The sequence below is a fragment of the Myiozetetes cayanensis genome, unplaced genomic scaffold (genome assembly GCF_022539395.1).
Source record: "Myiozetetes cayanensis isolate MyiCay16 unplaced genomic scaffold, myiCay2020 scf9, whole genome shotgun sequence".
Lineage (NCBI taxonomy): Eukaryota > Metazoa > Chordata > Aves > Passeriformes > Tyrannidae > Myiozetetes > Myiozetetes cayanensis.
The window spans coordinates 1,265,114-1,290,823 of record NW_026088185.1 but is presented as its reverse complement, the minus strand read 5'-3'; the positions used below and the strand labels follow the sequence as shown (position 1 = coordinate 1,290,823).

The following is a 25,710-nucleotide window of genomic DNA, read 5'->3' as shown; positions in this document are numbered from 1 at the left end:
GCTTAGGATGAGATTCTTCAGCTGTAAGCAATCAACCCAGTTTGTCTACTGTAAAAGGTTCTTCCACGAAGAAGAAAAAAAAATTACTGATTATTCTGAGATCCAAACAGTGTGGCAGATAACAACCTGGCTGGTTATTTTGCACAGCTTTTGTAGTGAAAAAAAAAAATTATGTCCCTATTAATGCTGTGATCTGGCAATTAAAATGTTTTCCATGTGACAAACAGCAGGCTGCTCCCACCAACAACCAGAAGGAGCTCCACCACATTCCCCAGCATTTATTTTTTAGCTCCTCGATCAGACCATAAAGGATGGACCGCTGAGACCTTCTGGGTCAGACCCTAAATTGCACCTTGGTGGGGCATCTGATCCCAGCCCTGCCCCTCTGAACCTGTGAGCTGAGCACTGGCAGTCCCAGCAATCCCCCTGTTTGCTTTTGGGAATCACGTCTGAGGGACACAGGAACCTGGCAGCTACCTCAGATCCTGCCTGGATGCTTGGAAAAAAAGCTATTGCTCCCTCAGAGATCAAGTGGGCAGCAGCCCCTTAACAGGAACTGGTCTATGAGCTACCACCACATGTCTAATTAATGACCCTGCCGGTCGCAGCTGGAAGAGCTGAGCTGGGGGTGATTAATTAAATTAGCTGGCAGAGGAAATTACAGTGGAAAAGCCAAAGTTTGATTGCTCCATAATTAACCACAGTGCAAATAATATCTGCATCTATAACTTCCAGCGATGAGATCAGAAGCCAATTGAATTTGGCACTGATTGAAGCTGTAAATATCCTGTGGTGAAAAATGATAGGTTTGTTCTGAAGGGAAAACTTACAGAAATGGACATCCAGCGGATGCAGGAGGGGAGCAGGGGACAGGGGAGGGAAGAGCACTGGAATTAGATCCTGATTTCAGCTGATCTCTGCAGCCTTCTGGAGCGGTGGAGGACTCAACAGGAAGAAATACTTCACAATCTGCCAGAGCTGCTGGATGCTGTGAGGTTCCTGGTCAGAGATTCAGTGAATCCAGAAAGCAAAGGCCATGGAGATCATTCAGTCTCCTGCCTTTCCCCACATCCCATGTTTCCCAGTGGTGGGGATTCACTGCTTTCCCTGGGAGAGGACTGCACAGCCTAAAGTAACCAGTCCAAACACCTCCTCCCCAGTCCCTCCCCTACTCCTGGGAGCACTTGCTCGAACTACAAGAATCCATTTTTTCCAAGAACATCACCTCCAAATGCCTGAAAACCCCTCTATCCCCCCCCAACCATTACAATTGCCCCATAATAAAGCCTCTTAAAGCTTCTGAAGATCCTCACTGAAGACTTGAAATATTTCTTATCATTCTTCTCCCCAATTCCCTTTCTTATTTTGCCAAGTTATGGTCATAACATGTCCACACCTCCATCCCTGTATCACTCTGAATTACTGTGAGTAATTCACTTTCACTGCTGCTGTACTTCTGGCTTACAGAAAGCTCAGGTTTTTAACTGAGGCCCAAAACACACTCCTTTCACACACCCAAATAAGCCAAGATTTATTTATGTGCTTCCCATACTGTTCTCCGACGTACTCTTCAATAAAAACCGCATGTTCCAGAAAATGCTTCTTTTTTAAAAGCACTAAACGTTGAACTAGCAGTGAAAGGGCACTACATACACAAATAAAATATTTCATTTCGTGTGCATTTTACACATTACCTTGAATTTATCAAGGATATCACACATATGCTTGATAGATTCTTGATAAATGTGCTCGATAAACTGCTGTGCTTTCCTGTATGTCCCACCATGGCAGTGAAATGGTCTGTCACCTCTTGGCTGGCAAACACACAAGCCAAACCCCTCTCTCCCCCCAGGATGTCACATGCACTTTCCTCTTAGAAAATATCATGTTTGAGGGTGGAGGGTATTCTCCTTGTCTTACTGTGACATCCCCCATGGTATCTCTTGTTCTCCTCTCTCTCTTACTCCCCATCTTAACACATGCATTGATGTCCAACGAGCTCTCTGACGCCACAGAAATGCAAATGTGGCAGCAAACACCGGCTAAAACATCAGATTTGGACACACATTAATTTCAGGAGTCCCAAAACTTTATCACAAGAGTTCCTTTCTGGACACTCTCATTTCACCTGGGGCGTTCCCATCCCACATCCCGCACAACCCTAGGCCTTGTCTGCTCCTCCACACATCCCAAGGCCCCCCGTAAAACACACTGTGTCCTTAAAAAAAGACCCAATATGCTGGTGACTGATTTTTAACATCCAAAAAAAAGGTAATTTGCATTTGGCTGCTGAGTTTATCCAGCCAACAGATATATTCTGTGGAGGCACCAGCACACCCCTGTTCCAGCTCCACTCTGCTGGACCCCTCTTGGGGCTGATGAGCCCCAGGCCAGGGGCTTCACAAAGAAACCACAGCTGGGAGTATACCCAGACCAACCAAAACTGCAGTTCTACCACTCAGAACTGCAACTGCAATAGTATTTTAAATAATCGCATTTATTTTAAATACTATGTTAAATAACACTATAATTTTCAATAAGTCCTGACAAGTCATGCAAATTAATCTCTGTAGCTGCTTTTCTCTTTTCCTCCTCTTTGCCTGAATGGAACAGGTGAATCCAAGCAATCTCAGGTATCTATTTATGGCTGGTCTGAGCTGTGGGAGCTGCACAAGTGGCCAAAGTAGATCTGGTCTGGAGAGGCTCAGACAGGAGCACACACACAATGTCATTAGTGAAGGATTAGGGCTGCAAATTCTGGCTTCTTGAGATGAGAAAGTAAAAGAAAAAAACAGGCAACTTCTGGATGTGATTTTCATTAGACATCCTTCAGTTTTTAGCACATGGTGACACAATCCTGTTCTTCCCACCTGCAGAGGAGTCTTGAAAGCATTAATGGGGCTGTGATTTAATTGCGTGTGCACCTCGGTTTCCCAAGCCTGGCTGGTGCTGTGGAGAAGTGAAAATACAATAAAAACATCCCTTAAGAAATTCTGACCCGGATGAAACCAGGAAAATGCAAATCTTCTGGGGGAGAAGCAAAGTGAGCCGGAAGATTTCTAGGCCATGACATAATCATCCCTTCGGCACGCAAGACTTTTTGAAGCCTGTCCCATCTGCACCTTTTTGAGGCTCCCCAATTACCGAGGGATGGTTCTTCCAGCTCCCCAGCCCCTCACAGGCTCACACAAAAAAAAATGCTTCAGCGACAGCACTCGGCACTGTCTGCACAACCTCGTTAACAGGCACGGGGAGGCATTTCATCTCCCTCCAACTCCTGCCTCCCGCTCCTCACCTGGGCTCGCCTCGACACATTTTAACCTGCCTTTTAATTATTTGAATGCCTGATTTCTCCTGGTCACTCTTCTCTTTCAGTGTCCATCCCTCTCCCCCCCCCAGCACCCTGACATGTTAAAATGCAGCAGTGAGAGCATTATCTCCGAGGAACTGAGGGTATGTGAGAGCTGTGGGGAACCTGCATTCGGGCTCGTGTGTATCTCAAGTTTCAGTCCAGTCAAAAGCCAGCACCATCTTTTCACTGCTGCCCTTTTCATTTAGTTATCTTACTGAAGTCTCCTCTCCCCAGTCCCTTGCCATAGGCTACCAGCTTCCTGCAGAGCCAGAAACAAAGCTCAGTCTTAAACAAAGGGGGGGAAAAAAGGGAGAAAAAAAAAAAGCACAAAAGAAAGTTGGTCACAGTTACTGTCAGGGAGCCCTGCGGGTTCTGTAGCCACGACCAAAGCGAGGGGATGCTGCTGCTTCTGTGCCTCGTGTCACCGGCCAGCAAAGCCACCAGGAGCACTGCCTGTTCCTAAAGTATCGCTCAGCAACCCCACCGTGGCTTTAGCCATGCTCTTCCCTCCCCAGGAGCTGAAAAAAACCCCACGAGCCATTCAAACAGCCCCTTCCCCCAGGGCTGAGAGGGGCAAAACCAGCACACACTGACCACCCTCACCAAAACACCGCTGCCCACAAAAAAACAACCTTCCTGGAACACCCCACCCGGGAAAAGGACAACCTGAGGACCACCTCTTCTCAGCCTATCCAGTGGCAGCCTGTCCTCACAGTTTAACCACAGTCAGTTTACATATCTCTTTTAACACCAGAAAACGTGTGTAGAGACGGTAAAAAAAAGGTATAACGAAGGTTCAGCAGAAATAAACAAATAAAAAGAAATAAACCAGAAACAAACTGGCTTTGCAGCAGCTTATGCCACGCACAGAAAGCAATCTGAATCGTGTAGTTAAACTGCTTTATGTTTGGGGGAGAGCTGATGCACAGAGAGGAAGATGTGACCTCAGGCTGGGGAGGGGAATGCAAAGAACAGGTCAAACACCAGCTACATAGAAAAGCTCCAAAGGAAAAGAAAATATTTTACCTAAGATTTCTATCTAACAAAATAGAATTATTTCCTTTCCTGCTGGATGCTGCCCCTGCCAGCTTAGCAGCTCTGTTGAGTTCCTCAGCAGCAGCAAGTGCTCAACTCACAGTAGTTTCCAAAGTACTCACAGATGAGCCTTTGGATCTGACCCAGGGGACCCTCTAAGAGCTGATGCTTTTGGCATTTTTTTTTCCTCAATGGTTTTATTTTGGCCTTTTTATGATTACAAGTTTCAGCCTCACAAACAGCTGAATTTCAATGGCAACACAAGTGTTTAAGTGCTTTCCCTTTCGGAAATAACTGATAAAATAGTTACTGTGAAAAAGAGTGAGGGCAAAGAGCACCTCGGCAAGGCTGCCCAACGCTTTAGACAGTAAACTTCATTTTTTCAGTTGCTTTTAGCTTGCCATATTCAAGATAAAACTCTCCATACCTATTCCTCAGGTGCTGTGGAGTAGCAGATGTGTGCATGCACACATTTGAGCGTGTAAATGATAAAAAATGGGTTTAAGAAAGCCTAGCTAATAGAGATGTACTCCCCTCCAAAATATCCTGTTTTAGTCTCTGATTTCTGTTTTCTTACTAAATGCTTATTAAAAAAGCAAGGAATTTTCTGAGGCAAGACTAACCCTCAGTGGCTGACATCTGATGCCTTTTCAGCTGTACTGGCCTTTGGTCATTAGCTTGATGTGAGCCACATCTCCCACCAATTTACAGACAAAATATCCAATTTTTTTTCCCATTGGAAATGAATCTTTTTGCTCTTCCATGCTCCTCTTCCAGTACCACAGTTAAACAGTGGCCCAACTAGTCTCTAATAAAAAACAGTGTGATGGTTCTCTCTCTATTAGTAAGTTCTGAGTTGACCTTTTCAAGTAGCTTTTGGCCAAGCAGATGTGAAGTCCAGCGAAAAGATGTTGGTCTTCAAATCTGAGATGCTCTCTAGCTCTGCCAGGTGTCTGGGAGAGAACTGAGACAAAAGGAGAAATAATCAGGCCATATCTAAACCAGAAATCAAGTGTGAAGCCCAGATCCGACACAGTTTTGAGCCCTTCACAACAGGCACTCAACCCACTGGACTGGTTCTTATTCTAGCAAACAAACAAAAAAATTATCACTTTTTGTACAGCTGATTATTGACTTAGGAATACTCTCTTCCCTATCTCATCACTGTTCATACAACACAAAGAAATCCTTGGTTACAACACCCAAGACTCCTTCCTTGAGTCTTCTGGGTGTGTCCAGAGTGGGTTTCTCATTTTTTTTCACTGACACTGAAAATTACCTTCAAAAACAAAGGGTCAGTGTTTTCCACAAGTCCTGGGAATGACATGTCAGGGAAGAAACCCAAATGTGCCTGCACTTGGATGAAAATGGCAAGAAGCTGCTAAAACAGGGGCTGTTGCCTTTCTCCTCCTTTTGTTTGAAAGTAAAGCTCCTTGAAGGCCCTTCTCTTCTCTTCAGCTTCAGCATCCAAAGCTTGGCCATTGCTCTGGCCAACACTACTCCTGAGAGAATCGTGGAATGGTTTGGGTTGGAAGGATCCTAAAGCTCATCCTGTTCCACCCCCTGCCATGGGCAGGGACACCTTCCACCAGCCCAGGTTGCTCCAAGCCCTGTTCTACCCGGCCTTGGACACTTCCAAGGATTTCATAAAGTGGTTCTGAAGCTATTTAGACTGAAAAGAACAATATTGTGGTTTTTACACCTCTGCTTTTTAACAAGTGCTCTAATACACAGCTGAAGAAGACAGGAATACTGCCTTTGCAGGTTTCTCTTTCACCACCAATCAGGAAAATAGGGATTATAATAATTATTGCAAGCCAGGCTTCTGTTCACAAAGTATTTGAGCTTTTATCAAAGGGCAGATTTGCACACAAGGAAGGCGCAGTTGAACCGGGGAGCATTTTATCTAAAAGCGCTCATTAACTTGGACAAGCCGGGTCGAGGGGTTTGTGTCGCCGTGGTTGTTTTGTTTTGATTTTTAATCATCCAGGCATCTCCCACGCCTGCACAGGCACCGGTGCTTTCCTGGATCAGATGCTCCTGGGTGACAAGGTCTGCCAGGCAGCTCCAAGGACAGTAAAACACAGCGCACTGCTCCGCTAACCTGCCTCTCTGGAGCGCTGCATCTGAGCCTCCCAGGCCTCCAAAGGCCTGAATTCTGACCAGCAGCCACCACAGCCGACATTCCATCTGCCTCACTTAGTCACTCCTATTAGATGCACTTCCTGGAAGTTACTGGTAAGTGACAAATTTTTTTTATTCTTATTTTTTTTTTTTAAAAAATTTGATTGCAAAGCAACGCAGAGACTCCAATCTGGAAGCCCCCACGATCCAGCACGTGAGGACTGGTTCACTTTTACAGCTTTGAGTTCACTGGCAGCAGCGAATCAGCCTTTTTTTATTTATGCCCGTGTTTGAAAACGCCGTAACGAATAATTTATGCATTTTCCTCATTACCCTTATGAAATATCTGCTGTCCAAAACAGAGCTAATAGAAGAACTCCAGCTCACCGCTGGCTGTGCTGCTCGGCGCAGTTCAGCCACCAGGAAGACCAGGAGTGAGTTACCAACTCTGCCGGAGTATTTGTATTTTAATTCCTCTTATATTAATTCCTTCCCCAAAACCTCCCTCGTTCACGGGACTGGCTGGAAACACCTTAAGTCAAACCTTTAAGTCAAACCTTTAAGCCAAACCCTCAGCAGCTGCTGGGTGGGCAGAAGCCCAGCTGTCTGAACTCCGCTGGCAGTAAATGTCACTCTCGCCCAGCAAACCCCGCGCCCGGAGAACCCACGGGCACATCTTGGGCCATCACATCCCATCACATCCCCGGCCCAGACGTGAGACCCCGAACGGGGAACGTCCCCACAGCCCCGGCGTGGCGAGGAGCGGGCCCTGCCCGTGACAGGCCCTGCCGCGGTGACAGAAATGCACTTGGAGTTGCAATTAGTGGCACTGTCATTTTCGGGCGCTCCTGCCAATTAATTAAGCCTGTCAAACGGAAAAACAGCGGCATTCACATGATAATTTATATAGGGAGAGACTGGCCCGGCAAAGCTGCCGCTGCCGCCAACAAAATCCCCTCCGAGCACTCAAAAAAAAAAAAAAGAATATAATAAAAAAAAAATAATATAAAGAAGCAGAAAGGGGAAGGGGAGGGGGGGGGCAAAGAAAGAAAGTTAAACTGTCCTTGTTATAATTGTTAACTCTGATCGCTCAAGTAGAAGACGGGCTGATTAAAACTCCAAACGAGCCCCCAGCTCGCTTAAATCTCAGAGTCCGGAATGATAGAATCAGAGGAGTTTATTCATACCATTAAGCCCCAGAGAACTTAATTGAAAGAAGAGCATAGCCTGGACCTTGACAAGCGGGAGGTCACAGTAATTGCTGCCGGACATATTTAACATTAAGATAATCAGGCCATTAATTACCCTTTGGATCATTAAATCAGCCAGTTGCAAAATGAAATTTCTGCCTCTATTACTCACTTGAGAGACCACAGGGGTGGCTTTTAATTTATCAGTGAGCTTGAGATACAAAGGACCAGGCTTGGGGAGGAAGGAAAAGGGGGAGAAAGGAGGGGGTTTGCTTCAGCAGAGGCAGGAATATCAATCCGCCATGCTTGGTGATCGTGGCAAATTAACTAGGTAAGATAACCTCGGCTTCTAAAGGCAGAAGCTGGGGGTATGTAAATAGATGAGGGCAGACAGGGAGATCAGAGCCTGCACACCACTTAGCAGGATAATAAAGGAAATCATCCTTGATTATCAGTGCTAATTTGGACACTGCCGGTAGCTTGTTATGCGTGTTCTGAGTAGCATTTAATTAATTCAATTGCTTGTTAATGAGGGAAGTGACATGTGGGGAGCAGATGCCACCCAACTGCAGATGGGTTCTGGTCAGCCCTTCACAATAAAATCTTCCCTTTTTTTTTTTTTTTTTTTTTTTTAATTTTTTTTTAAAAACCCCCCTTCCCCCACCCCTGGAACGGGAAAGGTGTCAAGCGTGGAGGAGCATTGAAAAGGCACAAAACACTGACCTCATCAGGCCAAGAACCGCCAAGAAACCCGAGCTGACAATGCGGACAGAGAGGTCCTGACGCTCCCCCAGGCCCCATTTGCGACGCTGCCGCCTTATGCCAGGAATCCAAGACCAACAGCACCATAACAGCGGCTCCAAGAGGAGCCAGAGATGAGAGAGGGATGGAGCAGGGCATCCTCACCAGACCCAGGATACGATTCTGGGATCCCAAGCACTCTGCTTCCCAGCGCTTGCCCTTTATTTGCGCTGTCTGTAATAAAGGATTAATTATTTTTGCGAAAAAAGAAAGACGGAACGGGTGAATTTTTTTTTCCACAGAAGACACGGTCTAATATTGCTCATCAGTCATCCCCCAGAAACCAGCTCAGCCTCGGAAGAGCAAGCCAGGCTTTATAAGTGCAGGACTGTAAAACTCAGCTAAACACAGTGGAGCTGCACAAGGTTTTCTCGACACCATTAAACTCAGCTCATCAGTGAGCGAGGGATCAACCTGGATCTCACGGCGAAAGGTGAAAGGCAGTCCCCGACGCTGCCGGCTCCCAGCTCCACCCTGCTCAGCCAGCACTGCATGTCCTTACCCCCTCTGGCACCCAGAACAAACAGGGTGACTCCTGTGCAAACAAAACCTGAGCACAACTGCTGCAGATGCTCTGGTTGAAGAGCAGAGCTTAGAGCTACTCCTGAGCTTCTGCCACCCATCACTTAAAAAATACAGGTTTAATGGAATTGGATGTTGGTCCTGTTTATGAATATTCTTAAAAAGATACCAAAATGGTGGAGCCTCTTAAGGTTTGCACTTAAGGTGAGCCCTTCAGGGTAGCTAATGCAGATATCTGGCATCACTCGAGCAGGAAAACAAGAAGTGGGGCAGGGACATGACCCTGCCTTCCCTCCGCTCGCCCAGCAGCTTCCAGCTGGTGGAGGTGACACATCACCCCAGTGAGACAGAGATGGAGACCTGGGGAGCTCAGACAAAGAGGGTGAGGGAGCAGATAATCGTCTCCTGGAGCGGGCAGGGGGATGGTGGCAGCTCGTCCCGTTTGGCAAAGGCCCAGCAACACGATGGCGTGGCAGCCGCGCCTGCAAACAGAACCCACGTGGGCAGGAGAAGAAACGTGGAGAAAATGGCAAAACCCGTGAGGTGTGTCCAGAAGGAAGGCAAACACCAGTGCAGAAGGCCCGGGTGGCACATGGGCACAGAGCCCCTAGGTTGGCTTCCCCACCTCTCCATATTCCCGCCGGGATACTCGTGTGCCACAGCACTCCACAGCACCGCTGGGCAGGAGCGGGCTCAAAAACAGTATCAATAGCAATTAGAGGAGAGTCCTGATCTCATCCCCAGCCCCGGTTAATTGTCGCAGCATTGATTTACTCTAATTTGACTTCTCACTCCAAATCAAACCCGTGTCACCGAGGGAGGGACCGCGGGCAAGCTCTGCCTTTCTCCCCCCCTCACCTCCAAGACAATAAATTTAATATCGAATACACTTCGCAAAAAAACTGGTGCTTGTTGCAGGATCCATACTGAGAGATCTTTTTTCCACCCCCCCCCCCCCTTTTTCTTTTTTTTTCCTTTTTTTTTTTCTTCCTGCCAGTAATTAAAAGATGCTTTTCTTGACTAATGATGCCCCTGTTTGGAAGTGGGGAAGTCGATACTCCTGCGCCAGCAGTCAGCTCCAATTTGTCACGGGGGCTCCCGAAGTTTGAGCGGCGGCTCTCGGGGCTCTGGTAATTGCTGGAACCAATTACCAGCTTTTCCAAAGCTGACCTACTCATGGACCCACGGACACCTCCTGTTCAAGGCCAGCTGTGGTCCCCGTTCCCTTTCACACTCAGGATCTGCCTCTGCTTGGGTTTTCTGCTGCCTCACCAACTTTTCCTGCTTGCCACTGAGCTCTGCTTCGCCTACTGCTTCATCCCACATTGCTTCCTTGGGGGTCCCACCACACCTGTGCTCCCAAAACCTCCCCCTGGGGGAGGTTTTGGGAGCACAGGTGTGGTGGGACCCCCAAGGTTGGTGGGATCTCCCAGGTTTTGGGAGCACAGGTCATGGGCAGGGACACCTTCCACAAGCCCAGGTGGCTCCAAGTCCCGTCCAGCCTGGCCTTGGACACTTCCAGGGATTCAGGGGCAGCCACAGCTTCTCTGGACAACCTGTGCCAGGGCCTGCACCACCCTCATAGCCAAGAATTCCTTCCCAATACCCCATCTAACCCTGCCCTCTGGCAGTGGGAAGCCATTCCCTGTGCCCTTGTCCAAAGTCCCTCCTCAGCTCTCCTGGAGCCCCCCAGCACCAGCTCTCAGCTTTCTTCCCCTTCAAGAAGGGGTTTTGCTCATCTTCCATCTTCCCTCATCTCCAAACATCCTTGCTCTCCCTCTATCCCTTCTCCGTATCTCAGCTCCCCAAATTATTTCCTCTCACTTACTTTCCTGCCCCTTCCCCCAGTCCCTCAGCTTCAGTTGCCTCTCTCCCCTTCCATCCCCAACAGCAAAAAAAGAGGGGTTGTTTAAACCCCCTTTAAAGTGCATTTTAACTGCTTCCAATGGGATTCCTCATGCCCAGCTCCAAACAGCACTGAGGAGACGGCACACACGACTCCTACCTGAACAACCTGAACTTATTTTCTTGTCACAGCTCGGACAGAAGGGTTGTGATGCTGGCAGAGACCAAGGTAAAGCACAAAAGCAGGCACGCACTTGGAAAAAAAGCGGAGCTTTGTGGTATTTATGTGAAAAAAAAATCTCATTTCGGTCCCTGCTGCAAACAGCAGAAGGATGGGAGCAGCAAAGGAAGATTACAATTGCTTTGTGGGAAAATTTTCACATCATCTTAATTCCACTTTTTCTAGCACCTCTTCCATCACACAACTGTGCACGTGGACACAGAGCTGGACATTCCTATTCATAAAATGAATCTTTTTGTCCCAAAATGTTACAGAGCAGGAAAGAAAGTGCAGTGATGTCGGTGGAAATCAGAAGCAGGTGAATATAACCACGAAGGTGTACAGAAACAAAGCGGGAGAATTAAAATAAGCCCTGAGCATGAAATACAAAGAGAACAAAGTTGATTTTCTAGAAGTAAAACTCAATCCCAAATGAATTATTTGGGATTATTCATTATTCAAATGGATGGTGCTCTTTTTATCACAGTCACACGGATTTTAGATTTTTCATGATGTTTATTACATGACTACTAAAATAATGTGATTTTTTTTTTTTTAATTTAAATACCAATTGAGTGTAAGCCTTTTCCTTGCAAGTATTTAGAACTGAGGCATCTCTCCAGCTCCCCTCAGTAGTAAGGAGCAACATATATTTGTCAGGTGCAGGAATATGAGAACTCTGGATTACAGTGACGCTAATGACCCAAAGTTCATTTCAATCTACCTGATGAAATCGTTATGTTACCTGTCTAATAAAACACACACCTACAGCAGGAATCTCCTTTCTGTCTGAACAAACCTTCTCCTTAGGTCTCCCTGAGCACTCTTACATGCAGTGATTCATCTAAGTAGCCTGATTAATGTAGTGCCTTCATTCTCGAAGACGAACCAAAGGTGGCACCACAAATTCATTTTTCAGGGCTAACGAAATAAAGCAACAAGAAACAGTTGACTTGATCACGCACAACACAGTACAAACCTACTCCTGCACCACGGGAGGTGGCCCAGGCTCACCTGTCACTTCACCTGGAAAAGGCAGGATCCCGAGATACACATCCACAAAAGTCAGGTCAGAATTCCCGCTGAGTTTTCTCGTGTGCAGGAGGCAGCACTGGGAGCTGAACCTCCATCCTGGGATGGAGCTCCCCTGTCAGACCCTTCTGAAGCCAACCCCAAAGCCTGGCCCAGCAGGTCTTTCTCCTGCCTGAACCCCCTGCCAGAGGTCACCCTGCTTCGCCCAAGCCAGTTATGTCACAGCCAGCCACCTCAAACCCACTGAAACCACCAAAACATTTTCAAAACACCTTTTCTTTGACACCGAGCAGGTAAAATTAAGCACAGAAACCTTTAGGTTCTGGTAGGACAATGGATCACAGACAGACTTTTCACTGTGTTGGAGCTATGAGACGTAGGTAAAATGCTGTTCTCACAGGAAACACACCCCCCACGCCCCCACCAGCTCATGGTTTCACATATATCACATAAAAAGTAGTAATCAAGTCCACAGTGAGCAGGACTTTGAACATCTGTGAGGAGAACCCAGAGACCCGACAGCCAGGTCCAAACTCCCGAGCGAGCTCGAACTTCTGAAGGCAGATTATTAATCACAAAGTGACAGCCCAAGAGCCAGGAACTTTGTGGCCGAGCGAGACAAAGGAACACAGGGCAGGGTAATTTGGGCTGAGGAAGAGCCAGGCGGGAGGTTTCCATCTCCCACTGTTCTGCCGGGCAGCCACCGAACAAAAACACCGCCGAGCCGCTGAGGAAACCTTCACAAGAGAGGGGGACGAAGTAACGGGGTCACTCAACTTCTGACACCCCCAACTCGGACACCTGCTCTTCCCCGGGGCACGCAGAGAGGATATAAATAATGATTTGTACGAGGCACGCAGCGAGGGGAGTGTTAAAAATAGCAGCATCACACATTCCCCCTCACCCTCCCAGCCTGCTGTGGGATGGAACCGAGCAAAACCCACCTCGTGGAGTCCGACGAGGGCTTCATGTGGCCTTGGCTGTTCTCCTCCCACACGCTGTTGGCCAGCTCGTTCCCGATGGCCGACATCACCTTGATGAGCTCGATGGGCCAGTCGTCCAGGTCCAGGGAGCGCACGCGGGACAGGTGCGTGCCGAGGTTGCGGTGGATCCCTGAGCATTCGATGCAGATGAGGGCTCCCAGGTTCAGGCTGGCCCAGTCAGGGTCTGTGGGAGGAGGGACACGGGTGGTTAGGACGGCGACACCCACAACAGAACTCTGCAGGTGATGCTTGAGGGTGAAGAGCTTGGCTCCGGGGGTGGCTTGTCCGAAAGCGCAGCGGGGAGGTCTGGAGTGGGGTCAGTGGAGATCCCAGTGGAGATCCAAACCCTTCTGAGAAACCCTCAAGGATTATTTTTTTTTTAAAAAACAACAAAAAGTGGGGTGTCTCAAAAGGTGTATCACTCCACCTCCAGTCAAAAGAAAACTACGAATTAGAGAGAAAGGGAGAAACAAAGAAAATATAACTGCAGTGATGGGCAGCGGGTGAGGAAGCAGTGGAGAAAGGCCCTCCCCAAGGATCCTGAGCTGCTTGGAGCCAACTACAAGGGGAAAAGGAGAAAAAAAAACAATCAAAGCACAAAAAGCTCAACAACAAAAAACCATGGAACAACAACAACAAAGTTCTCTCTTGCTAATCACATAAAAGGCCTCAACACCCACCTATAGCATCAGCTACACATGGCTCTTACACCAGGCACACTCTGGGGGTGTTTCCATCTCCAAGATCAGCACTAAGATGGAAATGGGACACTTGGAACAGCCCAGGTTTTTAGTGTTTGAGCCAGAAGGATTCCACCCACCCAGAATAACCCCACAAACAGGTAGTGCTGGGACAAACCTGATGCAAGACGGGAAATTCCATTTCCCAGCATGGTTCAACTCTTTTGCCACTGCCCCGTGTGATTTTAATCCAGATTTGTAGGAATCATCCTCTCTCCAACAAACAGTCACTTTCACAAACACAACTGAAGACACATGAGAGGAATGTTTGTTGGTTTTTTTGCCTCTCCCCATTCTGTCAGATCTTCTCTTCATGCCTGTGCATCCCAAAGGACTATCCCAAATGCCAAGCAGGAAAATGGTAATTAACTAAAGAGGGCAGGAAATTCTTATTCTTACCTAAATAAAATTTAGAGCTGATAGAAAATGTATTTCCAGCGTTATTTTCCTTTCAGGAATATTTAATCCAAAGACTCATTTTAACTTTGTGCAAACCAAAATTGAAAAGTTATTTTTGGCAACCAAAATACATGGAAAAAACCCCATTTTGTAGTTCTCTGCCATGTCATGTTTGGACAAAAGATAGGAAGGGAAAGCAGGTCATTTTAATTGAGAAGTTCCACATTTCACCGTGGGACTTTGATTCACTGATTGACATTTTTCAGTCAGTCCACAGAAATCCAAAAGCATCTCCAAGAAGAAAAATCCCCCATCTTATTCCCCTTGAGCAGAAAAACACATCTTTTGTTTAAAAGTTTCTGTCCATAACAGGCCTTATACTACAGATAATATAACATCTGTATTATACATATACAGCATTCCAGAACTCCAAAAAATAAGGTGAGACTGAACTCCTGCCATGCTTTCCAAGCTTTTGATGTGACAACCAGGATAAAATCCTTTCCTGAACAGTTCTTCAGATCACCTCCAGTGTTGTTTTGCCAGTGGGGGAAACAATATGAAACACACTAAAACCCCACCAAAACAGCAATTTGTTGGTATAAACTTAAAATACAGCAGATAAAAATTTAAAATTTGCAACCTGCGACTCAGAATGAGTGTGAAGGTGGCAAATGAGGAAAGGCAAGGGTTGAACTTGTTACAGAAGTGAAAATTGTTCTCACCGATTCATACCAAAGAAACCACACGTGGTTAACAAGCTCTAGCTATTCAAGATGGGATTTTTTCTTTTAAGATGATGATACCAGCTCCCTTTTCCTGTTCATGCCAACAGTAATTCTGAACTGGAGGATGCTCACAATACTTACAAGCACAGGGCAGGCTCTGCTTCAGAATGGACATCCAGGTTTGATGGTAAAAGGAAGAAAAACCCCCTCAGAGGAGCCAGATGTGCTATAAAGCTGCTGTCCCCTCTTTTACTTATTTACAATTTGTCAATCAAAATATGAGGGTTTTAGCATCACTGAATATATCCAGATAGCAATTTTCAGCTGTCCAAAACATTCTCCAAAATGTTTGGCTCTCTCTTCCCCTGAAAGCCTCCTCCCCACTGTGCCCTGCACCTCAATCAGGTTGATCATTTGCAGGAGAAAGCTCTTTCGGGAGAATAACCCCTCCCACTGTCTCCTTCATCCCTCTGGATCCAAGGAGGCTGGTGAAAGGCTTTGCCATGCTAAAATCTGAGTTCAGCAGGTGTCAGATGGGCTGAGCAGAGCAAATCCCTGAAGTGAGGAGCAGATGAGCCAGGGAAAGAAGCAGCAGGGGTGAAGGCATCTCGAGTCACAGCAGAGAGAGAAAAGTCTGTAACTCTCCTATTCCTTGAGAGGTTTGTGGTTTTTTTTTCTACTCTGCACATAAAACTGTATCTAGTGATGGGTGGGACAGGATTGCCCAGATTATTACTTTGGTGTTTGGCTCTCAAATACAAAATACCCCAGAGTAAGTGATGAGACTCCCGGGCTGGAAAACTCACGATGAGACTGTTTTTAAGCCCTCCCTGTTTTCCAGGCACCTCAAAACAGTGACTCGTGTTTATCCTCTCATCTGTGTAAGACTGGAAGAGGCAGAACTCCAGAAAATTTAGCTGGGTTTGCCTAAGCAATTTAATTCCCTTCAGTGACTCCTCCAGACAGAGAAAGCGCTCTGGGAAAAGGCACCACCAGTTTCCTTCTGAAATATGAAATCAGATCTTGTGCAAAAACTCCAGCACCCAAAGAGCACTTGGCCTCACCTCTTGCTCTAGGATGGGCATGTTAGAAAAATAAGAACTTTGCCCAACTTTAGCTGGAAGCTGTCAAAGGGTTGGGATGCTGGCAGCACGCAGCTGCTGCTGGAATAACATCCAGCAAGGCAGAAATTCCCTGGAGAAACAAAAGTGCTGCATGAAGTGCTAAAAAAGGCAAAGAGCTCTAGAGAGAGGGAGAGTGAGAATTCTGAAGTGGAAGATTGATGGCCCTTGAGCAGAGCTGAGGGATGGCAACATCTCATATTCCTTTGCTCCCAAACATCTGGCTCTGTGGAGATGCAAACTACGTAAGTGTTCCACAGGAGAGCTGAGGCTTCTGGGGGTGAGGACCTGCCAGGTAGGGCAGGAAGGGAGGAAAGGGAATAAAGCAAGACCTGTAGAAAAAGCAGCAGGCTGAGGTTCACCTCCCCTGTGTGTGTGTGTGAAGTTGTCTGCAGTGAAGGGATTGCACGTTAAAATATATAAATTATAACCCTCATATATATATATTTATAAAATATCAATATAAAGCCAAAGTAAAACTACCAGAAATATTATTTACAAAATATTTATATTAGAAACATATATATTTACAAAATATGTAAATATGAAATATTATGTATCTAGTTAGCAGGGGCTAGGAAAATGCCACCCACAGCTGAACAGCCAGACTGGAGCAGGAATGAGCTCCACTCCCCCCGTGCTCTGCTCACAGGCAGCAGTGAGTACATCAAATGAGCTAAATATACATGTAGGTCACTCACAGACCCCATCCCTTCTCCTCCACAGCACCACCACCTCACCTGCCTTCTACCTGCACCACATCAAAGCCCTGGTGGAAATCTCAACGACCACCAGGTCTGTGTGAAAGAACACTGATAAATGAGAGTGGCTTTGGGTTGTGGGTGTTAAAATACCAGCCAAACCAACACTGTCCCTTGTTACCACGTGCTGAGTTCCACCTCGAGTGGAACATAAAGACCAAACTGTGCAAAAGCACTTGCACTTGTGTATGAATGTCCATCTTAAACTGGGATGTCAGAATGGCTTAGACCAGTAGTCAAAACCCTAAACAGCAAATTTTTTAAAAAAATACATATATATACACACCCCAAATAAACGAATATTTTTCAATTTTAAACATGTGCAAAAATGGCAAGAAAAGTTCTCACTTCCAAATATCAAAGAAATAAAAATGCACAAGTTCTCAATCCTTCAGCTCCCACAACTAATTGCTTTAGAGCAGGAGAACTTCCTTTTTGTGGCTTTGTTGCAAACCCCAGGAACTAAAGAGCACCAGAATAATGACCTGAGCTGGGGTTAGTGAGGTGAACCACAGCTCAAAGTATTCTCGAGAACACTCTTCTGAACACTAAGTATATGTTTTAGAAAATAAAAAAAAAAGAGAAAGAAACACAAAGGGGAAGAAAAAAATAATCTCAAATCAGTTTTCTAGTATCAAGATATAATGAGCAATGACTTTGGTTTCTTCTGACAGGTAACCCTAAAAAGCCAAACCAAAGAAAGACCAATCAAGCTCTGCCTCTTTGAAAATATTACCATGGCACATGTGCCCTCAAAGGAGGAAAATGGAAGTAACTGATGTCCAAAAGCAAACTTTCTTCCTTATCCTCACAGGAAAGTACAGAAATGCTGACATTTAAAGTGCCACGTGAAACAGCAAGGGGCAAAAAATCAGGGTGCACCCAATGCAGCCTATATTAGGTATAAATTAACATCAAATAAGTCTGATTAAGCAAACTCCACAATGGAGAAGGAACGTGCAAACAGCATCTGGGATGTAACACCGAAAAGACAGAGCCTCTGGTGGGCGTTCACACGAGTCTTGGCCAAGCAGAGCCTTGGCCAAGGAGAAGAGGTCGGTTTGCTCAGAGTCAGTGGCTGTACTTACTCTGTGCTTCACAGTCCACGCAGTGGGAATTGCCTCTGATGTTCCTGATGGACTGCAGGGCCATGGCCTCGTTCTGACTCGTCAGGCGGGACTGCGGAGAGGGGAGGAAAAGGGATCAGCCACAAGGCAGGGCCCAGCACAGGGAGGAGACACAACGTCAGCAAACACACAGCTCAGAGCGAGGCCGAAGGAATGTCAGCAAGGAACCTCAAGTCTTGGGTTTGCCTCTCAAGAAATAGTGATGTTTTGGCACCCCCGAGGCTTCTGGGGGCTCCAGCCTGGGCTCTAACAAGAGGGGAGACCGCACGGAGGAAAATGGAGCGTGGGAATGATCCCCCCTTCCCAAGAACAGCAGTCACAGTGCAGGTTTGCTTCTGGAGATAAATAAGGACAGTATTTCCTGGGATCAATTTCTTTTATTGATGTGCATGCTTTTGCTAATGAAGACGAAGGGGTGGTTTGCAAAAGCGGCTGAAACCTTTTTATCATGAAAAGGTCAAGATTTCATCTGACGGCTCCCATCTGAATTCTCTCCACAATGACCTGCCAGTGACCCTCTACCTGGACCTGGAGAGGCTGTCACAACATACAAACAGTTCAGCTCTACCCAGCTGAAGTGTCTGGAGGGCTCTCTGAGAAGCCAACTGTGACCTGCACCAAGGGCTGGACTCTTGGAGACAAAGTGATTCAAGCAGGACAAGGACGGGGTCTTTCAGGTGGAGACACCTCCTCCATGGGACACCTCCTAAACCTGCCCTTTGCTGTTCCAGCCAGTTCTTCTGACATGCTTTGAGAACCTCTCTGAGCCACTCACCAGCCACTCTTTATCCTCTTTTGTAGCAATATTTCTGTGTAGTTGTCAAGGTGCAAAGTCCCTGCTCTTTGCTCCCCTAACACACATCAGAATGTGTGAATCCACAAAAAGCAAGAAAACACGTACACTGTGATTTTCCTCCACCTCAGTAATGCATATTGGAAATAAATGCACCTTTTAAAATCAAAATGGGAAGTAAACTATATTGTGATGATGGTAGTGACTGGTGTTTGATCTGCTCTGGTACCTCAGGGCAAGGAAAGCAGGCATTAAATTCAAAATATGAGTCTCCTCCTTGCAATATAAAATCATGAAAGACAACTGCTGGGTGGGTAATATCAAAGGATCTACAGGTCTGAACAGTTATTGCCCATTTCTCTCCCTCAACCACCACTCAGCACCTTGCACTCCAACTGTGAAGCATTTGCAGACACCTTGACTGAAGATGCAGGAGTTCTCCCAAACATGAGCACTGGCTGAAGATGTCTCAGATTTTAAACATTTATTTTGCCAGGACAGGAGAACAAATCCCTCCTGCCATCATACATTTCAAGGTAGAAACCTGCTCCTCTTAGGCCATGTTTCCCCCAGAAATGCCCAACTCTGCTGTGGGTGTAACACACACATTCCTCCAGGAGCACAGGCTTAAAATTCAGAATTCTTGACTTTGCTTTCATCCGAATGGTCACCCAACCTTCCCCAGCTATTCTCAGTGTTACTCTGGGCACCATACCTTGTTCTTGCTGCTCTCACATGACTGTAAACTGGCCAGGATCTGACTCTCTATGGCTTGGACCCAGGCGTCCCTTTCCTCGTAGGTGGTGGCCTCAAAGTGCCAAGTCTGGCCGGTGAGAGAGACGATGATGAACTCGAAGTTCTCCTCTTGTTCTGAACAAAAAAAAAATTGCAATAGGAAGAAGAGATTGAGTTAAGGGTATTGACAATCAGCTTAAACAAGCTTGGTTGATGAGAATTTCAGCGGTATAATATAACGGCTTTAAGCTGAAGGAGGGCAGGTTTAGATGGGATATTGGGAAAGAATTCTTGGCTAGGAGGGTGGGCAGGCCCTGGCACAGGTTGCCCAGAGAAGCTGGGGCTGCCCCTGGATCCCTGGAAGTGCCCAAGGCCAGGCTGGATGGGGCTTGGAGCACCCTGGGCTGGTGGAAGGTGTCCCTGCCCATGGCAGGGGTGGCACTGGATGAGCTTTAAGGTCCCTTCCAGCCCAAACCATTCTGGGATTCCAGAACACACAAAGGTTTGAGCCTGGATCTCTGTACAAGGCATCAGGAAATAACATATGGATCCACTGATTTTTCCCTCCAAATGTTATGCAGATAAAGCCCTGGTTTGGGAAAATACTCAGTTTCCTGGGTGTGTTTGTGAGTTTGGTGTCAAGTCTGTGCCTTTCTCGAACATAAAAGTGGCCAACAAGCAGTGTTTAGATTTAAACCTGACCTGCTAAGAGCTACATAATGTAAAAATCGAAGTGTGCCACAAAATAAAATATGAATGGACTATAAAGAGCTGACACTACAGAAAATGTAACAATTTACCCTCTTCTTTCAAGCAGTTTTTACATGCACAAATATATTAAAGCAGATGTGTACATTTCCTCCTGTACAGCATAAATACTGGGATTATAATAATAATAATAATAATAATCACTGGGATATAATATAGGATTAAAATCAGTTCAACCTATTGAACATTCACGTTCGACATGGGAGATGAGAAAATGATCTGAGCAGCCAGCAGAGAGGGTCAGTGAAATATCCTTAGGGCTACTGCAGGATAAGGACAAGTATTCAGGCCAGAGGAGCAGCACAAGAAAATACCAGCAGAACTGCAATAAATGGACACACACTCTACCCACACATGGGACACCAACGGCAAATTAAAATAAAAAAAAAAAATCAAGGAAGCTGAAAACAGAGCAAGTGGAATTGGGAAGGGGCTGGCACGAAGCATGAAAGAAAAGAATAACAGAGCACAAAACTCTGGTGAACATCGGCCATAACGAGCTTTAGAAAGAGCATTTTGTCTGGTAATGGCTTATTACACATTCAGAGCCACGAACTGCCCTGGTCCCTCGTCATCCCCTGGCATGCACAGACGAGGGACAAATCCAGCACGGGCTTTAAAGGCAGCGCTGCTGCCACTGCCAGTCGGGTTTGCTTGGATAAACTCCACCTTAGCAGAAGGTTACTTTGCACCTTGAGGTGGGAAAAAACATGGAGTTGAAGCTTATTTTCAGGAGCAGGAGAGCACTTGAAGTAGCAGTTTTACTAAAAACATAGTTTGTGGAGTAAGTGGGAAAAGAAATCATGGACTCCCAGAATATCTTGAGCTGAAAGGGACCCACAAGGTCCAACTCCTGGCCCTGCCCAGGATACCCCAACAATCCCACCCTGTCCCTGAGGGTGTTATCCAAGCCCTCCTGGAGCTCTGGCAGCCTTGGGGCCGTGCCCACTGCCCTGGGCAGCCTGTTCAGTGCCAACCACCCTCTGGGGGAAGAACCTTTCCCTGAGATCCAGCCAAAATCCCCCCTGACACAGCTCCACGTTGTTCCCTCAGGCCAAACATGAATGATCCAGCTGCACAGCTACAACTGCTTTTCTATTTTAGCAGCACTGTGTTACAAACAAACAGGGAGAATCGGTACCCAAAACGTTCCGACAACAAATCACGGGAAAAGCCTCATTTATCAAACAGAGCCCTCCTGTTCCTGAGCAAGATGCAAGAGGAACCACTCCACAACAAATTCTGTTCAGCCCTGTGCACTGTCTGCTGTAGGATCACACAGTTAAGGTCTTCTACACCTGATCAGGCAATGCCCACAAAAGACAAGGAGCAAACCTGTACACCCTCAACCACTGCACAGGGGAACAGGAGGATCCAGGCAGCAGGATGAAATTGTTCAGTCTCACTCCTCAGTTCGAATTATAGGTTGTGCTATTCAAATCCCTGTGAGCCCAATCACAAAATTTTATTAAACAGTTTTCCATGTTTAACAGTTATTCACAGAAAGGTCCACTATAATAGTATTTTAGCACCATCAACCTGTCGAAATCAACCTGCCCAATTACTCCAAACTACATTAATAACACCGGATATTACACTAATTGTGTCCAGTTTCTATGCAGACGAGGTCCCACGGGGCTAATTCTGCATCCTCAGGGGCAAGCAACTCAGCCATCAGCCTGATTTCACCAGGAATCCCTCCTCATTACACAAGTTCAGGCTGTCAAACTTTTTTTTTTTAAAAAAAAAAAAAAAGGTTAATGGGCCAATCAGTCATCAATTATTTCCTGGAAGGGCAGCAGAGGAAGGGTTAAAGTGTGAAGAACCAGCTGCCACTGACTTCCATTTGGAAGTTATTACCAACAGGAGATGTCTAAAGTGTTGTTGTTGTTTGTTTTGCCTTTTTTTTTTTTTTTTTTTTTAGAGTGGGAGGGGTGGCTGGGACGGGAAATGAGCCAGAACTCTGAGACTGTGATGACATGGAACCTAAAGCATAAGGGATCTTTTTCTGCTAGTGGAAGTGGGTGTGCACTCCATGCATTTTAGTTACACAATTCCACTGTTGATGCTGCACATTAGGGTGGGCAGGCCCTGGCACAGGTTGCCCAGAGAAGCTGTGGCTGCCCCTGGATCCCTGGAAGTGTCCAAGGTCAGGTTGGAAGGGGCTTGGAGCCACCTGGGCTGGTGGAAGGTGTCCCTGCCCATGGCAGAGGGTGGCACTGGATGAGCTTTGAGGTCCCTTCCAACCCCGACCAGTCTGGGATTCCATGATACCCTTTTCACCATCATCCTTCCATAGTCAAAGTTACTGCATTTAACCCAAGTTCACATTTATTTTGCTCTACCAAAAGCCAGACACTGCCACAGCCCACCCACTTCTGGAAAACCAGAGACACAGTTTCTGAGAAGCAAAGGATTGTGCAGGAGAACAACAAACATTTAGGCACAGTCCTGTGTTTGTGGTGTGTCACAGAGATCAGATTTAGAAAACTACACTGAAAATTACCACAGGATACAATTAGTCTTTAACTTGTTCCAGAGAACTCAATTAAGTTGATGAAAATGTAGGGAAAACACATGTCCAGAAGCAGTGATGCCTCTTGGTATCTGGCAAGAGCTGTTCTAAAGAACCTGCATGAATCAGTTTGGTATCAATTTCTGCATCCAACCTATTTTATTCTCAGTATTAAGACCTGTATAAAGAGCCATGGACACCTTGCACCAGTGTTTGAACAAGCACAAACACAGGTTCAAAGTCACAAAATCACTGAGTATCAGGTTGGAAGGTTAGGGTTAGGATCACCTCAAGGATCACCTGGCCCAACCTTTCAGCACTGAAAGTCAACAGAAGGCAAGGGCTCTTCTCTGCCAGGCACTGCACAGTGAGAAAGTACATCCATTACATCCATCCCAAAAGGTAGCTTTTAAACAAAGAAATATTCCTATTGTTGCAGAATCATAAAACTATAGCACCGTTCAGGCTGGAAAAGACCTCCAAGATCATCAAATCCAACCATCTTCGTGGGTATAAATCAGAAACTTGCCAGTCTTAGGGCGTTTCTCACAGGCATTCAGCAAATGTTTTGCCAGAATCAGAAATAAAAGCAAATAAACAAATAAATAAATGCTCTGGCTTCCAAGCCAAGCTCCCTTTTCATCACGCCCTCCTCCCTCTTGCAAAAAGCTCTTCTGCTCAAGCACCGTCCTCGTAACCCCCCATCCTTTCAAAAGGGTGGCAACCAGGAGCTGCTGAGGTGCCCTGCCACGCACCAGGAGATGTTTACATCACACAGTTTGTGTTATTTATATCCTGTGTAACGCTTAACTCTCCTTACCTTTCGCCACTCAGTGTAAATTACCCCCCCAACTTGGCAGAGAAGTATGTTTATTAGCAGCCTCAATTAAGGAAATATTTGTGCCATGTCCCACTGGGCATGGCTATGCTAATACTTCTCTCCCCTCTCCAAACCCAGTGTCTAAATCTAATTAGTTTTGAAAATCAACCCTATCAGGACAACAGAGCTCTGCTTTCGCTGGCCCACAGCTCTCGATCAAGGTTGTGTTCCACTGGAAGAATTTAATATTGTTTTCTGTTGCTACCCACGAGTGACAAACTGGTGATGAAAGGCACTGAAACCCCCCCTACCATATGGGCTTGTTTTATTTGGGTGCCAAGACTTCTAAAAAAACTTTAAAAATTCAGTCTGTACAGGATGTAACTTCCTGCACAGGCAGCAAAGGCATCACTAACTCTGAAACCAAAGGGAGTTTGGGGCTTCATGAATATTCAAACTAAAGGCTGCCCATCAGTGCCTGGCACATCCGACCCAGCACTGTTTAAAATCACACATGTAGCTGTGGAGAGTGGAAAAATGAAGATTTAATGTCTTTATGCAGGTTAAACCACAGCATGCGGAGCACGGGCATTAAACTCCATAAAGATGATCCTTTCCACTCTGCTGCAAAACAGTAAAATCACAGAATCCCAGCCTAGTTTGGGTGGGAAGGGACCTTAAAGCTCACCTCATTCCACTCCCTGCCATGGGAAAGGGACACCTTCCCCTAGCCCAGGTTGCTCCAAGCCCCGTCCAACCTGGCCTTCAGTCTGTTGACACAGGAGAAATAATTCTGTATTTTAATAGTACTACAATGATAGCAGGTACAAATGACTCCAGCAGGTCTTAAAACCAGAGTGGGGTTTGTTTTAAGCATAACTCACTGATACTAGATATTTTCCCCCTGGAGAATTAAAGGGTTGCTTAAAGCCTGGGCTGCCTGCAATAGGGAGCAGGTGGGACTTTGTCACCTGTCAGTGGCTTCCCATAGAAAAAACCCAGACCTGAGAACTAAGAGTTCAGGCAAATCCTAAAATTCACGAGACTAAGATTTCTTGCAAGGATAAACACTGATGGGAGGACAGAGCTGTGCAATTTTTATACCTCCTTTCCACCTGACAGGAGGGTGGAGCCAGGTGGGGTTGGCCTTTTTGCCCAGGGAACGAGTGACAGGACAAGAGGACAAGCCTCAAGCTGTGCCACGGCAGGTTGAGGGCACCAGGAAGAATTGCTGCTGCAAAGGGTGGTCAGGCACTGGCAGCCCAGAGAAGTGGTGGAATCCCCATCCCTGGAGCTGTCCAAGGAAGGACCTGGCTGTGCCACTCAGTGCTCCGGGCTGGGGGACAAGGTGGGCATCAGCAGCACCTGAGCTGCACAGTTCTCTACCCTAACCCGGGACTGGCTACCTAGAAGCACACAGAACACCCAAAAATAGCATTAAAAATCACCAGAGAGGCTGTTTGCTGCTTTAGAACCCGGGCTGTGCGGGTTGGAAATATTTTTTGGTGCCACTGAGCAAACACGAGCCGGGCACCAAAGCAGATTTGTTACCCTGGGCTGTCATTTCCCATCACCGTTCCCTTTTTTCGAAGGCACAATTATCTAAAGCACGTGGCTTTAATGCCCACCATGCTCATTAACTCCACATTTGCCCGTCTCACCACCGCAGCCTCTCAGAAAACATCCAAAAAAATAAAGATTCATTTCCCTAATTTTAGAATTTCATTCTGTGCCTCCAAACTCTCCGGGCCACGGCCAGCAGGACCACGCTCCCATACCACGGTGCCTTCGACACTTAGTTTGATGAGTGAGATGAAAGATCCCTCAAAATAGACCTGCCCTAAAAAAAAAAAAAATCCCCTTTGTCCGTCCAACACAAGGGGATTCTATATATTTATTTCCCTGCTGTGATTTAGTAACAGGTAGGTATAAAATCACAAGCTTCTCAAGCAGCAAACCTGGAACAACAAACACGCTGATTAGAAGACAAAATTTGGCTGGGAGATAAAACCCCGCAACAGTATGGAAAATTAAAATTTAAAAAAGAGGAAAGCGGGGGGGAAAAAAACCCAACCAAAACTTATGACTGTCTGACAATC

General features: G+C 46.4%; 1 protein-coding gene across 12 annotated transcripts in view; it reads right to left on the bottom strand.

Annotated features, from left to right (window-relative positions):
• The window catches only part of AGAP1 (ArfGAP with GTPase domain, ankyrin repeat and PH domain 1), a 284,552-nt gene that overhangs the window by 25,587 nt on the left and 233,255 nt on the right, over positions 1-25,710 (bottom strand). For all 12 annotated transcript variants that reach the window (XM_050340528.1, XM_050340529.1, XM_050340532.1 and 9 more), the window contains 3 exons: positions 19,489-19,643; positions 17,942-18,032; positions 13,066-13,288 (listed from right to left, as the gene is read on the bottom strand). In XM_050340528.1, coding sequence (XP_050196485.1) covers positions 13,066-13,288; positions 17,942-18,032; positions 19,489-19,643 — 469 coding nt within the window. The remainder of the gene's footprint in view (positions 1-13,065; positions 13,289-17,941; positions 18,033-19,488; positions 19,644-25,710) is intronic.